The 16131-nt window shown below is 41.0% G+C and overlaps 1 protein-coding gene across 2 annotated transcripts; it reads right to left on the reverse strand.

The window, feature by feature from the left end:
* Positions 1-8288: 8288 nt before the first annotated feature.
* Positions 8289-16078, reverse strand: ndufaf6 (NADH:ubiquinone oxidoreductase complex assembly factor 6; the record flags this gene model as incomplete). Of its 2 annotated transcripts, none has more annotated exons than XM_080857306.1 (9): positions 8289-8537; positions 9967-10023; positions 10722-10823; positions 13427-13560; positions 14289-14391; positions 14504-14560; positions 15156-15278; positions 15458-15557; positions 15909-16078. In XM_080857306.1, the coding sequence occupies 9 exons, from the start codon at positions 16076-16078 to the stop codon at positions 8409-8411; spliced, it is 975 nt and encodes a 324-aa protein (XP_080713432.1). In that variant the 3' UTR covers positions 8289-8408. The 2 variants fall into 2 exon arrangements, with proteins under 2 accessions (XP_080713432.1, XP_080713431.1); XM_080857305.1 differs by having other exon boundaries at positions 15454-15557; positions 15909-16042.
* Positions 16079-16131: the final 53 nt, after the last annotated feature.

The raw sequence follows: 16131 nt of genomic DNA on the forward strand, positions 1-16131 counted from the left end.
TCTTTGGATTTTCAAAAGTTAAATTATCTCAGTGGCAACACTCTCACGACAATTGCCAGGTTTTTTTGGATGGAAGCTTCAATATTCCACACTGGTGACTGATTCTGACAGCCAGGAACACTCCTGGCTTTCACACCACCAAATTTGAAGTGGCACTCCTTAGAAATACAAAGGATTGCTTTAGATTCTGCACATATATATATATAAAAAAAGTTTGATTCATGTAGGCTATACAACTAGATACATATTACTACACATCTAATAAGTAGTCTGTCAAATAGTGATTTGATCTGAATCTGCAAGACTTGGCTCATTCCATAGCCCAAGCGGAGACGGAAATCAGGTTATAGTGAAAGGTTACTCTGAGGGCAGTTTACCACACACTAAATTATCTCAGTCTGTAACATCTAGACCTCAACTCATTTCTTGTCTTCTTTAGAAAGCACAAGTCTGTCACCTGTATCATTTTTGCATCACCAGACATTTAGAAAATTAAAATTTTGCAGTTGTCCTATGTGTCCTATGCACCAACCACACCAAGTCAATTTCCTGCATGGGAAAATATACTTGGCCAATAAAAGAGTTCTGATTATGATTGTGTCATTGCACACTTAACACTTTCTAAAGACATGTTACTAAATGTTCACAGAAGATGTGGTAGATCTTGAAATTAGATGATGTTTACATCACAAAGAAAGTCAGTGATTTTATGCAGCTGAAGATAAATAGGGATTTATGTTTTTTGTAACAAATGGTTTGGCTCAGTGGAATGTTTTTTTCAGACAACTGTGGAATTTGTGCTACGGATTTGCAAGAAGCCACCCTCTGAATAGACTGCTTTCGCAGATGGAAAAATAGAAATGTTTTTTTCAGACTTCCAAAGCACACAGCATAAAACATTCATAATGTTTGGTCAATCTCACTCAGTTCATGTTATCGTTTTTCTCCCCACATTCCAAAAATATTTACTTCTCGCACTTTGAAAGTGTTGTATCTTAATCATGCAATATGTAATTTATAGACCGTGATTCTCCTTCCAAACCCACTTATCATGTTGACAGCATTGTCACTAGGCAGTGAAAGGCAGTCGTTCCCTGGAAACGAGACCCGTGACCTTGGGAACAGTGGTAAAGCCATGGAACACAGTCCGAGCAGAAGGAAGGTTACATTAATCTATTTCCACTGCTCGAAGGGCCTTAGGCCGATTTGCTACCACCGAGAGATAAAAGCACAAAAGGGCATGTCTACAACACAGTGAGTTACTGTGTATTTTGTATTGTACGAGACATGATTGTATCTGTTGCTGGGATTTAGAAATGTAACATTAGGCATAAGAAACAAATACTCTCCAGAAAAAGAAAATGGAAACTGGAGACTGGAAAGTATAGTTATTTAGTAAACTATGAGAGAAAACAGTTCTGAGCCTTTGTTATCAGGTTATATGCATATAATATCGCATGGCTGTCAAGTACAAAATCTAAGGTGTCAATGTCTTGTCACAAGAATCCTCATTAATTAACCACTAAGGAATGATCATTAATCAACAGTCTTGGCAAGACATCACAATTGGCATATTTTAAAAGAAAGGCCTCAGTGGGATGAGGCTTGACTAAAGCGCTACAAACAGTTGACCTCTCAGCCTCTTGATGGGGAAAATATCTCTATGAGGCACAAAACCTGGACAAAAGTGCAATCTGTGAGTTTAATTATAAAGTGCCCACATTGTATTGTGTGCCATTGTGTTCTCTTTTGTAGATTATTTTTTTCCCCCCTTTCAATTGCCGTTAGTGAAAGAAGCTTTCATGTAACGTTCTTGGAAATAGAGATGCTTGCTACTGTGCCCATCATGGTATCAAATATCTTGTACTCTTCTGCAGTGAAAGTGCTTGACCTGGCAGTACAATGAAAGTGGCTAATGACGTCCTGATGATCTACAGTACAGTAGTTTGAAGTTCAACAAATGGTCACGCCACACTGGACATACCTTGTTATCATTAAGGAGAGTAAAAAATACATTGAAATAAATCTCAAATACATTGAAATAAATGTCAGAGCTGTCTCACAATGATATGAGTTCCTCATTGTTGTGTGTTTGGTGTCCCTAATTTTCCAACAAAAACTTCTTTTCAAGCTCTCCTTTTTCAAGCTATATTGACTTAATATACTGTTGTGTTTCAACCTTTAGGCCTAGAGGTTATCTTCACATGACTTTGTCTTTTGGTCTACAGCAGTCTACAAGTTTAAATGAGACTGTGTGAAAGGAAGCACAGAAGTAGAACTAGAACAAACCTCGAAGACTTAGTTCCCTGTCACACTACACTGTTGAAGCATGAAGGATCAAGACGTATTAAAAAGCAAAGAACAAAACAGTGTTCTTAACCTTGTCAGTATGATGCCCAATTAAAAGTCTTATTAAAATGCTGAGCCACTCTACTGCCTCATTTAATTGTTTTCAGCTGTAGTCTTTTAATTACAAGCACCGATTCAGGAAAGGTTGCTGACATCCATCCAGCTTATCTGATCACCTTCAGCAAACCTTTAGATAGGAATGGCTACTGTCAAGCACCTGTCTTAGAAACCTAATGTAATCTGAAATAAAAAGAAAACAAGCAAATTATGAATTAAATAAAGTCTCACTCAGCCATATATTCTGCTTCAGTAAATCAATGAAACTGTGATGAGACCATATTTAGACACAGGAGGAATTCAAACTCACTGTGAACTCAAAGTAATATGGGGAGTTACACCTGCAATTACACCTTAAAATCACAGACTGTACATGTTCTTTCAGACTTAACTAGCTACTTAACTTCATCCTACCATTTGCTACAGAAAAGTCACCACGGTGGGATGTTTTCCATTGTCCTCTCACAACACAGTACGAATCTAGCCACGCTCTGTCTGTGAGTTTCATAATGAAGGGTCCTGCATAATGACAGATGATTTGCAACAGGAACAGGATGAACAGGAAATCAAACAGACGATGGCATTTATCGTCAAAGGAAACAAAACTCTCACGCACTTAACACTCTTTCTTCTGCCCTTGGCAGAAAGGGGCAGATGCATTGAGGTCATTATTGAATGTCAGTTTTTTCTGCCAAGAAGAGAAAGCCATTAGGTGGACATAGTGGAGGTGTGATTATTTGAGTCGTGAGTGGTGGCCCACAGGGCAAGTAGTTGTCTGTGCTTTTAAGAGGGTGAGAAGGTTCATTCGGGGAGCAATTTGGATGTACTGTATAGTGTATTCAACTGGCTCTATGAGAGTGGGGGGAAACTGCATTGTTGAAGCCGGCAAAAGCAGGCGGGTGTTCAAGCACCGGAAGTTCAGTTCACTGGATTTATCAAGTCAGTTGTGAAAACAGTGGTCAAACAGGATTACAATGCACTGTGCTTTAAAATAAAGCATTGATAAATGCTTATTTTTCATTGCAGTTTCATTGTTTAGGGTGCCCTGGTGTCTATGGTGCCTATATGCCATACATGTTTATGTGGAGTTGAACATAGCCAGCCACACTAGTCTCAGCAGCATAACAGCATACTCACTACATGTGGTTGTTTTATGGCCCTCTGAGTTTTCTGTTAACAGCACCAAATCTGGACTCACCATGAGGAGCCCTTTCTCTATAACCAACAGAAAGCCTTGTAATGCAAAAAAGAGATCTTGAAATCTGTCACAGGTCTGTAGTTAGGGTTTGAAGTTTCGCATTCGCATCTGTGTAGACTACAACATCTCTACATAGTAATTTTTGCATATACAAGCATATACGAAAATATGACTGTGTTTTGAAGAGTGCAGCAAGCAATTCTGGCAGGGGTTTAAGAATATACATCTTCTGTTGTTATTATCTGTTTTCATACCATCAATGAACCAGACCACCGAAATCTCAGTAAAACTGCAGTAATCCTCCATTTGGCATTCCAGAACTCTGTCTGACGGGGGTTCAGCCATCTTTTCTAAAATTTATAAAATGTTTCTCTTTTGAAACTAAAAGGCTTTTATCTCGGCCGAGACTGCATCTGACCTTTAAGGGACATGTCTATAACTGCATATCTTGGCATAATACTGTTTTTTTGCATTAATGGACATAGCCTTGATGAAAGGTTATTGTTAGTGGCCTGCATATGTGGGTTGTCAAAAAAAACATTGTTTTACATTCTTTTTTTTGTTTTGTTTAAAGAGCAGCGGCCTCCAGCCACTATAATGGAGCCTGATTGCATTCATATCTATTCTGGTTGTTCTCACCTTTCTCTGGATCCACCTTTGATCCCAGAACACTTAGAACCATTATTTGCCTATAACATGAGTGGATGTTGAAGCTCACCAAGACATCTTTTCTGCAGTGACAAAGTAACTTCTATCTCTCTATCATCACTTCTATCACAGCCTGGATGCTGAGCGATAATTGAGCAGTGTACTTATAAAAACACAGCAAACTCACAAATGAGTTCAGTAATTTATCACATGGCCTTGTGCCTGCCATGACCTTTCTCTTTGGATACACCTGGCTAAACGCTAACTGATTTTGATAGTTAAGGACAGATTCCCTAACTTGGCATATCAATGACTAGAGATGGACAGCATGTTGTCTCCAAAAAGGGAAGTAACCATAGGTCTAGCGCGCCCCTGTCGGTGGGCTACAGTACAATGTGTTTCAATGATTATGTAGCCTATTTTCCATGACACTTTTCTCATCTAAACCATCTACATCAGTGTCTGATTCAGTTAGTTTTCCCTATGCTAATGTCTGCACATTTTGTATCCCCCCCTAGAAATTAGATGTTAAAATGCTTTTGTATTGTAAGGATCCGAGGATACGCTTGGGAATTAAGTGATTGATATCCTTTGCTGGGACCAGCTGCAGTACCTGAATCGCGCCCCTACTGGTTAATGAGTGGAGTTTGTAGTCGAGTTTGCCAGAGTTTAGCATACCATTGGTTTATCATTTCTGGTATCTGTTAATGTCCTGCCATGTCCTGTGATGCTGTTGCATGTACAGACCCTCTATGGAAGGTTCTTCACAGTTTTTTCAATAAGAAAAGTTTTAATAATGAGTTAATATCCAACTTTGCACTGCAGAAACATTCTGCATGAGTAGCTACAATGAATAGGTAATGATAGTCAAAGAACCATTAGGGATCATGCTGCGCTTATATTAATATTTTAGCCTTTGATGTCAGATATAAAATATGACAACAGAGGATATAGAATAGGAAAACATGAGCGTCATCAGGACAGGAGTTTCACTGCCAGCACGATGACCATGGCTAGCTACTGTTGTCCACCTTTCTGGCCTTGATGCCATTGTGAATATCGCATGATCCTTAGCCGCTGTGGCCTCAGTGCCATGCATGTTGTGCTTTCATCTATTTTTTTTATAACATGTCTTTATAACATGGTGTCTCTCTGCGCTAAAGTGATATTAACGATTTGAAAATCAAGAGTCAGTGGTGTAGACCAGAGGCTTTCAACTGGTTTTGTCCCAGGGACCACCATTCTGATTAGAAAGTAATCCGCGGCCCACTGATGTGCCTGCGCGCTCGCGTGTGTGCGTTCGTTCGTGCATGTGTGGGGGGAGGGGAGACGTGTCAGTGTAATATCTGGGCATGGTGAAGTCCACACAGCCTGTCTATTCGTGGCGAAATGGTAGACAGCGACAGTCTCATATCATTCTCTTGCCCTGTGCTTATTCTAAAAAAAAAATGCTCTCACACAAGTAGTTTGAAAGTTTGCAAAATACACCTCATTGCTTTTGCAGCATGCTCTGGAAATTCGGTCTGGCAACTTATCCAGAACTTAGCACAGGCTACCATAGACTGGATAGGTGCAAGGCTACATTCTGTCATGCGTGAATCACCTTCATATTATTTTAGACATATTTTTCTTATTTCAGACATTTTCAAGAGTAATCTGGAAATGTGTTGAAATATCAAAGCAATTTTTTTTTTTTTTCAAATCGCGGACCCCCTGCAATACCGCCGCGGACCACCAGGGGGCCGCGGACCACCGGTTGAAAACCCCTGGTGTAGACTGATCAATCAACTGACTTAAGTTTTGCCTGTAAGAGAGTTGGTGTGCAGTCTGATCTTACTTTTTAGTTATTATGTTACATTACACTCACCTGACAAATAGGATATTCACGAACAGAGTGTCTGCTGTTGCTGTAAGTTCAAAGAAGATACTGCCTATGCTGCACTTTGATATCGGGAAAAGGGGACAGGTCTACCACATTAGTAGGAGTACCCGATTTCGAATCTCATCTCTACTGCGCAATCTATACCATATGTCATTAAACACAACTTGTAACACATACTGTGCACAGGAGTGGCAAATGAGACAGTCAAATCCCTCCCAATTAAGTCGCAATTGAAGAACACTTCAAACTCAGGAACCTGCATTAAGTGATAGGCCATCACAACAGTATTCGGACTCAGAATTTCTGAGGGGGTAATTCTACAGCTATTAGAGTAGAAAAATGATAGACAGTCATCCACCTTTCTGTTCAAGCGATTTTTGAAGGTTACCCAGATATAGCAGACAATTGGTTGTCTTTGGTTGTGACCTTTTAGAGTAGTTAATGGATAAACAACCAAGAGGAACTTAAACATTCTATGTTACATCTCTTGCCGGCATAACCCAAGAAGGACATAACTCACATAACCCTTTACATGCGTGTCCCTACTGCTGGTCCAAAACACCACTTCATGCTGTTGCTGCCTTCACATGTCTACTGAGAGGACAGAGTGTACCCACCACAATGCACATCGTGTTACCCCTGGCTGTTTGTACATTGAGGTAACAAGTGCTCATCAAGCCTTTCCTGGCTGACGCACAGACCTAAGAACTGTAGATGAGTGCAGACAGCCGTGCAGATACTCTTATCAAACTAAAAGAGACTCATGATGGCCAATTCATTTTTAAAAATGGGATTCATTTTGCTGATCATCTTAATTCCCGCACTGGAAAAGTTTACACATGTAAAACATGAAACCAAACACGTACTGCCCCATGTCCTGGAGCTGTTTGTCGGTCTATCGGCGTGCCACTACACGCTTTATATCCATGCTCAGAAGGCTGACATAAACTCAGTCACTGTACAGCATGGGGAGTGAATCATCTGGATGGTATAAATGCTTGTGACACGAGGGCTGATGTACTGGTTGGGATTAAAAGCATCAGCTAAACAAAACAAGCAAATACATTTTTTTATTAAAACTGCATTAATGGAAGGAGCGCATGTTTAGATCTGAATACAAAGACTTAAAGGGGTGGAGGGAAACAAAGTAACAGCCTTTGATGCCGGTGATTACATTGACCTAAACAACAAAAAGGAGACTATAATGGCAAACAACCTTGGACAACATGCTGTTCCTTACAAAAGTTCTCCTCCGATGAGTTATTCCATCAGACATGAGTGCAGTGTGCACAACATGGCACTACTTTTCATCATGTACTTCAATGCAGCATTGAGAGGAAAAGAACACACGTTAACAAGCATCTGCCGTCTTTTTTCATCTGTGTATCTGTTATATTACAGACAAGGTCCAAGTGGGTAGCCCTGAGTGCTTCTTCCTTTCCTGTAGCCTTCAGTGCTCTCCTGCTAAATAAGTTCTCTTGTTAGCGACAGACACAGTGTTCACAGTGCTTGAAAGCAGGGGCTCTTAATTACAATCCTGGAGCCCTCCATGCCAACATCTATTTGTGTTTAATGGCCTCCTGATAACCAACTGTAATTATAACGCATATAAAGCAGGAGTAAGGAGTTTTCTGTCTTAAACTAGCGCGATAATATATATATAAAAAAAGTTTCAGACAGAGGGTAAGTACAGATGTACAGTATGAGAAAGAAAATTTGTTTTTGGAACACTGAAGGTCAAGTAGACCCCAGAAATAAAACTATGAACATTGAAAATAACAATAGGTCCTTTTTGAGATAATTCACTGACATTTTATTCACTTTCACTTGAAGGCTGCTCAGACTCTGACTAAACCTGACTGAAGGACCTAATGACAGCATTGTGTGAGGCTGCTCAAACTGAAAGAAGAAACCTGAAGATCCATGTAAGACACAAGCAGAATATATTTGCCTCCAAAGTTAATGGCCTGCTAAATTTATGTGGAAGCCTAAACCTACATATACTGTATGTGCTTCATGCAAATCCAATCTTGTCAGTATTCACATTCTCTCAATGGCCGGACATTACTGCCTGATCATAAACATCTGTAGACAAAGACGACAACCATGCATACAGAGAGGAAAGGAAGACAATAAATAAATAAATAACAGATCCCAGGTCAATATGATTTATTGAAATACTCACTGAGTCAGTGCCTTTGCATTACTTCATATGAACTGCATGAATTTTGCAATCGTAGCTACAAAACAAAAAAAGCCCAGTGCTTGCTGACATCAGTAGGTCTGTTTCCATGACCTGATATAGAGTTGTAAAGGAAGGAGCGGGTTCCTCTTCTGTAGGGAGGGGTGGAACACGTCAAAGTCGACCCTCCTCACCCGCTGCAGGTAGTCCTCCAGACCAACCTGTGGTTTTAACAGAGACAAATGAAGCAACACTAATCTCCAACACAGCAGATACACACAGAGGGATTAAAGTCAGTATTTGGCTCCATACTGTTCCATACGACTAAAAGTTTAGAAGAGCAGACTGTGATACTGCCTCATTAAGAAAAATACTGAAATCTACATCGAATCCTTTACACAAGGAGAACCCTTTTTTTTAAATGAGGGATATCCATGCTGTAAAGTAAAATAAAAAATACTACGATATGAACAGGCAAGGAATACTTCAGTTGTAACAGCGTCTCATTGTGGTGCCCTTAAAATGGTGAAAGATTTTGCCCCAAGACCGAAAACTTCTTGTTCAGAAGTTCAGGTAAGGTAGACAAAGAAAGTGCTTTTTAATGGGAGTCAAGCCAAAAAAAACCTGAGTGCCTTGAATGCATCAGGACAGGTACAGATTGTGTGCGGATATTTATAGACATGCCAGACTAAATGTCGGTGGAAATTAAGGAAGATAAGAAAACCTCCGCTAGAGGTAGAGGTACATTGTTAGTACGTGTCCATTTACTGCTTTTTGAAATAATAATAATAATGATAATATTCTTTATTTATGAAATACGTTTCAAAAGCCATGTTACAAAGTCCTTCACAGAGACATAAAATCCTCAGGTTTTAAAAGTAAACAGATTAAAAACAATTATGAAGTCTATATAAAAACCAACGCAGAGGAAAAAAACCCTCTTTTAATGACCCTTGTCAAACTTTTCCTGAGCAAAATTACTGCTAAAGGTAGTCCAGCCTCCCCCGCCTCAGTACCCCACAAACCAGGCTGATTCACTGGAAGGTCTATGCAAGAGCAGAAGCCTACGATCTCATTTCATGAAACGAGCATATTAATTAATCCGAACCTTTTTTTCAGTACCTGAGGATGATGCTAATTCATTGCCTGACTTGTTCTCTCTCCCTCATGTATAAGGGATTTGTGCATTTTGCCTGCCGTTGGAGGTGGCTGCCTCTTCAGCTAGATGTCTAATTTGAACTGTGGCTGGAGGTGTGAATAGCTCCTTACACTGCCTATGTGGCCCTTAATAATGGCAAATATCTGCAAAAACAATATAAAAATGTAAAAATGTTATCCGTAAACAATATGAATCAGTACATCGCTGTTTAATAGAACACAAATCAATAATTGAATGTATCTGTTAATAACTCATTCAATCTGGGATTGTCTATCTAAAACAAAACCGAAAACTTTGCGCATGAATATCTACATATTAACCCTTAGGGCATATGTGTTCATATTCAGATTGGCGTGGGGGCAAAAAAAAAGACGTTCTAAGAGCAAACCTGCAAAAAGAGCAAAATCTACTTTCCCCACACACAGTGAGGAGGAGGAGGAGGAGGAGGAGGAGGAGGAGGAGGAGGAGGAGGAGGAGGAGAAAATACTCACAGTTTGCAGGAAGGTGGCTGAAGCTTCAGATGGAACGCTCTTGCTGAATGATCTGGCCTAGGACCATGAAATCAATACACGGAGTTGTGAATGGGAGAACACAATGAAGCAGGAAGAAGTCTGCTAGTGCAGTGTAGGTGGAGGGTAAAAATGCAACAATGAAAAAGGTCACACACAGTGGTGAGAAGGACACACACACCGCGGTGACGCATAAGAAGTGAACCCCCACATCCGCCCCTTCTGTCTGTATGGCCTTGAGGATGAAGCTCTTCCTCCTAGTCTTTACATTTACGTGAAAAGGCACTGACCCTATGACCCGGCCTACAACTAATCATTTGATCCTGCACAGAAGGGGTGTCCAGAGAGTCCAATTCTGAGAAAAATAAACAGTGGCTTGATTTAAACCATAGAGACCAGATTAGATTCAACCAGCTCTGCCATGATTTAGTGCCAGCTTTATTTGACAGCAATCCAACAATGAAGAATCAACAATCTCCCAATCTCAGTCTCAGTATAAGACTGGTTTGGCAACGATGAATTTTGGTTTTTAACTAAAATGGCTGGATTGGTTTAAAAAATGTGTACTTTATTTGAACAAAGTTTAGAATGTTATTACTGGTGACAAAACTAAATGTCAACTGCATTTACAAACCAGCTGATGTCAAAGTATGATGACCTCACACTGTTTAAACATTTACATGCTGTTGAATACAAGTTTTAGTGTGTGTGGGGGGGGGGGGGGGGGGTAACCTTACATGCTGTAGATGTACATGAGCTTGGCTGGCGATGTCGTAAACCACGTCCCTGACCTTCTGCTCCTGGCTCCCACGGATGAAGTCTTCTTGAGACACTCCGTGCTGGAGGGGCAGGAGACCAACATTAACCATCATCACTCCACAGGAGACCAACATTAACCATCATCACTCCACAGGAGACCAACATTCACCAGCACACTCCACAGGATACCAACATTAACCATCATCACTCCACAGGAGACCAACATTCACCAGCACACTCCACAGGATACCAACATTAACCAGCATCACTCCACAGGAGACCAACATTAACCAGCATCTCTTTACAGGAGACCAACATTAACCAGCATCACTCCACAGGAGACCAACATTAACCAGCATCTCTCCACATGTCAGTAAATATCATCAGTCACAATTTCAGACTCCATCTCCTCTTCACAAGAAGAAGCCAGAGGCCCAGACGCCATTTTTTTTCAGTACACACTGAACACTCACACAAAACATTTTGGCACTTAAATCTTCTGTCTTTATCTATGCATGAATGTTTTTTTCACCAACTACGAGCCGGGTTTAATCAATTGAAATGTCCATCACTCAAAACGTTCCAATTACATGTTCTCATTCCCTTCAAATTAGACGTATGCAGGGATCATCCAGTGCTGCTCTCTATTATTAGAGACTTCAAAAGCATTTTGAAGCGGCTTTATTGGCATTTAATACAAAAAAACAAGGCCTGAAGCTCTCCTAATTGACTTTCCCCACAATCAGCATTCTGTTGAAAACCGCACAAAAGCTCTGTGATTGCAGCGCCACCCCAACATTTACAGACATACCAATCTGTTGCTCTCAGTTTAAAACTCTATCCCCTGTACCCTCCATACAACTACAGAGTTTTACAAAAAGTGCCAAGTGAACAAAAGAATCAATTTTCAAAAAAGAACAACTGAATAATTGTATTATCTTCATTGATCTGGGAGTATATCTTTTATTCTTTGAAGGTGGTGTCTCAGAGGTTTGGCTGCTGTTATTATAAATTTAGACTTGTTGACCCGCGGACAACTAGGGGTATGTTTACAAATCATGAAACATATTGAAAAGAGGGTCTGGATCAATAATATTGACATACCAGACCCCACTCCCCAGGGATTTCTCAGTATTTTCGAGCATCTCCCATCAACAGCACCTCGAGCATACTGTTTATTGTCTGCTAAAGACGGAAAACTGTGCCAAAATAACATATATCAGAATAACAAACCCCAGAACATATATTCAAAAAGGTTCCCAGCCAATTCTCTGTCTTGTGAAACTATTTCACCAGAAGACTGATGTAATAAAAACAATTAATTTCTCTGTGGCAAAATAGAGCATGTAGAGCAAAATATGACTCATACAAAGAAACTGAAATTAGTCAGGCCATGGCTCTGATGCGCCGTTTGAAGTTACTGTTACTGTGCTCGTCTGTACTGTGTCATTATTAGACATTTCCCAGAATTCCAGAGAGACTGTGGGGTGAACACTAAGAACTGACCCCTGCATGGAATTGAAAAGAAATGAGTGCAAGTAACAGCACTTACCGTCGACTAATGACCGCAACCAAAGTGTACACTAACTTCAGCAGTAGACCAACTCACTTAGCCACAGTGTTACAACAGTGCCCCCTGCTGTTCAAAAGCCTGCACTTCGCATATCATGAGGAATAGTAGTGATGATTTCTAACTCTATGGTATCATAATATTCTTCTCTATTTTTTAATGCATCAGAGACCATGACCCTCCAGACAAGACATGAATCTGTAGCTCATCCAACGACAGGTTGCTGTCTTTAGGTTGACAGATGGTGTGAAACAAAAGCAGGGGTTTGGGCTTAAATTCCTGCACACTGGTCTCCCACTATGAGTCAATCTCTATCTCTCTACTGCCGCCATATGGGCCTTTCCTTCTCTCCCTGTATTTAAACCATGGGGTCCTACTGTGCAATCAGATGAGATAAGGGACACGCTGTGCGTGTGTGCGTGTGTGCATGTGTGCGTGCGTGTGTTTGGTGTTTGTGTGTGACTATTGTCAGTGTGCTAGAGTGTTTGTAATTGCTTGATGTTTTCAAATCTCTTGTGTGAGTGAAGGTGTGCAGCAGCATGCTTATGTGTGTCCGCTTGCGTGAGTGTGTGTCCGCTTGCGCGAGTGTGGGTGCATTTCGGTGTGTGTGTGTGTGTCTACTTGCATGGGTGTGTGTCCACTTGCGTGTGTGCGTGTCTCTGCTTGCTTGTGTGAGTGTGTGTAGTGGGAGCCTCACGGTCTAAACAGGACACAGCTGTAAACTGGGAGGATGGGCACATGGTGAAAATACCAACAGAAGGTCAGCCAGCCAGCCTGCCTCCTCCTCCTGCTGCTGCTGCTGTTCAAATATTACTGCCCCATCACACAACTGCCATCGCCTGGCCCCACTGACACCATTAGCACCACGGCCATCAGCCATTCCGCAGAAAGAACTAGTGCTGATCAAACCCATATACTAACTGTACTTTGAGGAATGTGGCTCTACAGTTCATTCCCATACCATAAATCACACACTTTCACACTAAGTCACGAACTCTGCTCTAAAAGCCTTTGATTAGTATATGTGGCTCATGTGACCTAAATACAATCCGGTTATATACAGAGTCACTGTGTTTGTTGCTGTTTGCTATTGAATGTGAGTGTTTCACCCACCAACATGCAGATGTCCATGGGGAGGTAGACCCTTCTCCGTCGGCTGTTGTATGGTGTCGCTCGCAGGCACGTAACGATGCCTTGTGCCTTGCCAATGTGGCTGGCTGCATGGTCTGCATGTACATTTTTTACACCTGCATAGAGTGCACTACATTAGCAAAACGTCCAACATTAAAACAGGATAGCTGTACTGGGATTGTTATAGGAAAGCAACAGTTTTGCTCTAAATGCACTTGTTCTCTATTTATTTTTGATTCATTTATATTTGAAGGAGGAACACTTTGATAGTCAATGCTGAAATGCTAACTCTTCCAATTTTTTTTTTTTTTTTTAGATATTTCTCTTCCATTCGTTTACTTTGAGGCCTGTGAATTGGCACTGCCTTTCATTTTCATCTCAGCAGGACTGGCTCAATTCAACAGTCATCCACAAAATAATCACCACTGATAACAGAATTAAATAAGCACCAAATCATCAACCAGTAGAAAAAAAGCATAAAAGTTTCATTCGTTATAAAGATTAATTATTGTTGTGCATGTCATTGACCTTTGTGTTCCTTTAATAGTTTTAATTTAGCAAGAGATGGAAAAGTGTCAGGAAATGAAAACAAAAAGCCTTCACGCCAACGTGGATGAATGCTCAGAAAAATTGGGAAACATATTTTTGTCATTGTTTTAAATCTACAGGCACAATATTGTGATGACACATGTGATGAAGTGTTTAGAAGACAACTGAACTGACAACTGAACTCAACCTGGTTCCATAACACAAAAGTCACTAAGATAATATTTATCTGAAGTGGCTCATGACCTCTGACAAAAACAAATAATGATTGATTGATGTCTGTGGACTGGCAGCTCACCTAGTGTCTCCAGGAGAAGGTAGAGCAGCGAGGACTGGGTGTTCTCAGAGTAAGCCTCCAGCTCCTGAAGATTCCTGTATGCCTTGTCTTCCAGGTCTTTCTCCTGTTGACATCAAACAGACACACATTTCCAGTGCTGAGAACATGCTTAGTTAAGAATTAAGTGATATAAGTGATCATATAAAATATGTCCTGGACAAATGTGCTTTACTTACTCTTTCAGATATGACTCTCAACAACCACCTTTTGGTCAGTGTATGCTTCCGGACAGCCTGCAAAGATTTGTAGCATTAATGCATCCTGCCTTCTATCTATGTCAAACTAAATAACACAGACTGTGACGACGTGCCTTCACTACAGATGAGTATGTGCTCTTTGGCATTGCGGTCAGAGTGTATGTTTTGCACCCCGCATATCCGGGTTCAAGGCCGGGTGGGGTGACTTAACCTTTGCTACAAAAGGTGTCAGAAGTGGGATGGCTTGCCGTGAGGTCTTCGGAGGCGTGCACGTAAAACTGTATCAAGGACCCCCAGGTAGGTTGACCCCTATGTGAGGGACCCCATAGATGGGTGAAGCACTTGTGTGTGGGGCCCTCTGGGTAGGAAAAGTACGGTAGGTGGATACGTGAGGAATGCCTGTGTGAGTTAATCGCAAGGGTGCGCTTCCCAAAGGTGAGGGCAGTGTGACGATGTGCTGTCACTACAGATGAGTATGTGCTCTGCTCATGCCATTGCGTTGTGGTCAGAGTGCATGTTTGGCATCCTGTAGACCCAGGTTCAAGTCCGGGTGGGGTGACTACGCTCTCCCTTCGCTACACAGACACATACATCATTAAACGTGAAGATAGACAAAAGAAGTTTCACCAACCTTCCATAGTTCAGCACTGATTGGTTGGACTGGGGGATCGTCCCTGTAAATTTCTTCCACTGCTGTTTTCCAGAATTGCATACGCATCAAACCAATAGTTTTCTGGGAAACTGAGTCCTTCACCTAAACCAGGTGAACCGAGTTAAGACAGCACATTATTTAATTTCACAGGTTTATATGGACATACAGGAATGAATACAACGTCAATATACGACTGAAAACAATGTCAACTTCGTGAATGAAATGAGATGTTCTTTTTTGGACTGGGTTGCTGTGTGATATGCTAAAGGTGGAATACCTGCCTGTGCCAGTTCTGCATTAAAAGCCCTTAGGGCCAAGGCGGATCGTCGGGCGGCCTCAGGTAAAAGAAGTGTACACAGAAATCCGTCATAGTCCCGCGACCTAAAATAATAAAGCAGTATGAACCACTGAACCTCAGGACACATCGTTGTCTCCATCGTGTTTGAAGAACAGGCAGCTACCAATCTAACGTTAATGCTCGCTCATTACACAAAACTGTATAACATAAAAACCTTTTAGATAACTTGAGTAGAAGTAACATGCTTATTTGCACTTAACGTTAACACATTGATTTGTGTGGAGTTCCAACACTGGCAAGTGGGAGAAAAGCTATCCGTGAACTGTCGCTTTAGCGGTTAGGCTTACTTTATTCATTCATTTCGTAAACCATCATTAGTGCGTTGCGATAATTTAATCAGAAGCAAGATGTTGTGAATAATCATAGCTTATTACCTTACAAGGTCAATACAGTATTTTTCGTTGTGTTGATTAGTTGAGTTTGTTGATGCTCTTAAACACTTCACTTCAGTTGTTCTTTGCATGTAAACAGAATATGGCAATATCGTTTTTTTAAAGGAAGCTTTGGTAGAGAACAGTCCATGTTTTACGCTGATGGATGCCATGTTGACAAACCATACACCCTTCAACTTTCACCTTTTCCCTTGTGTTACACACT

This window comes from Sprattus sprattus (genome assembly GCF_963457725.1).
Source record: "Sprattus sprattus genome assembly, chromosome: 19".
In the NCBI taxonomy this organism is placed as follows: domain Eukaryota; kingdom Metazoa; phylum Chordata; class Actinopteri; order Clupeiformes; family Clupeidae; genus Sprattus; species Sprattus sprattus.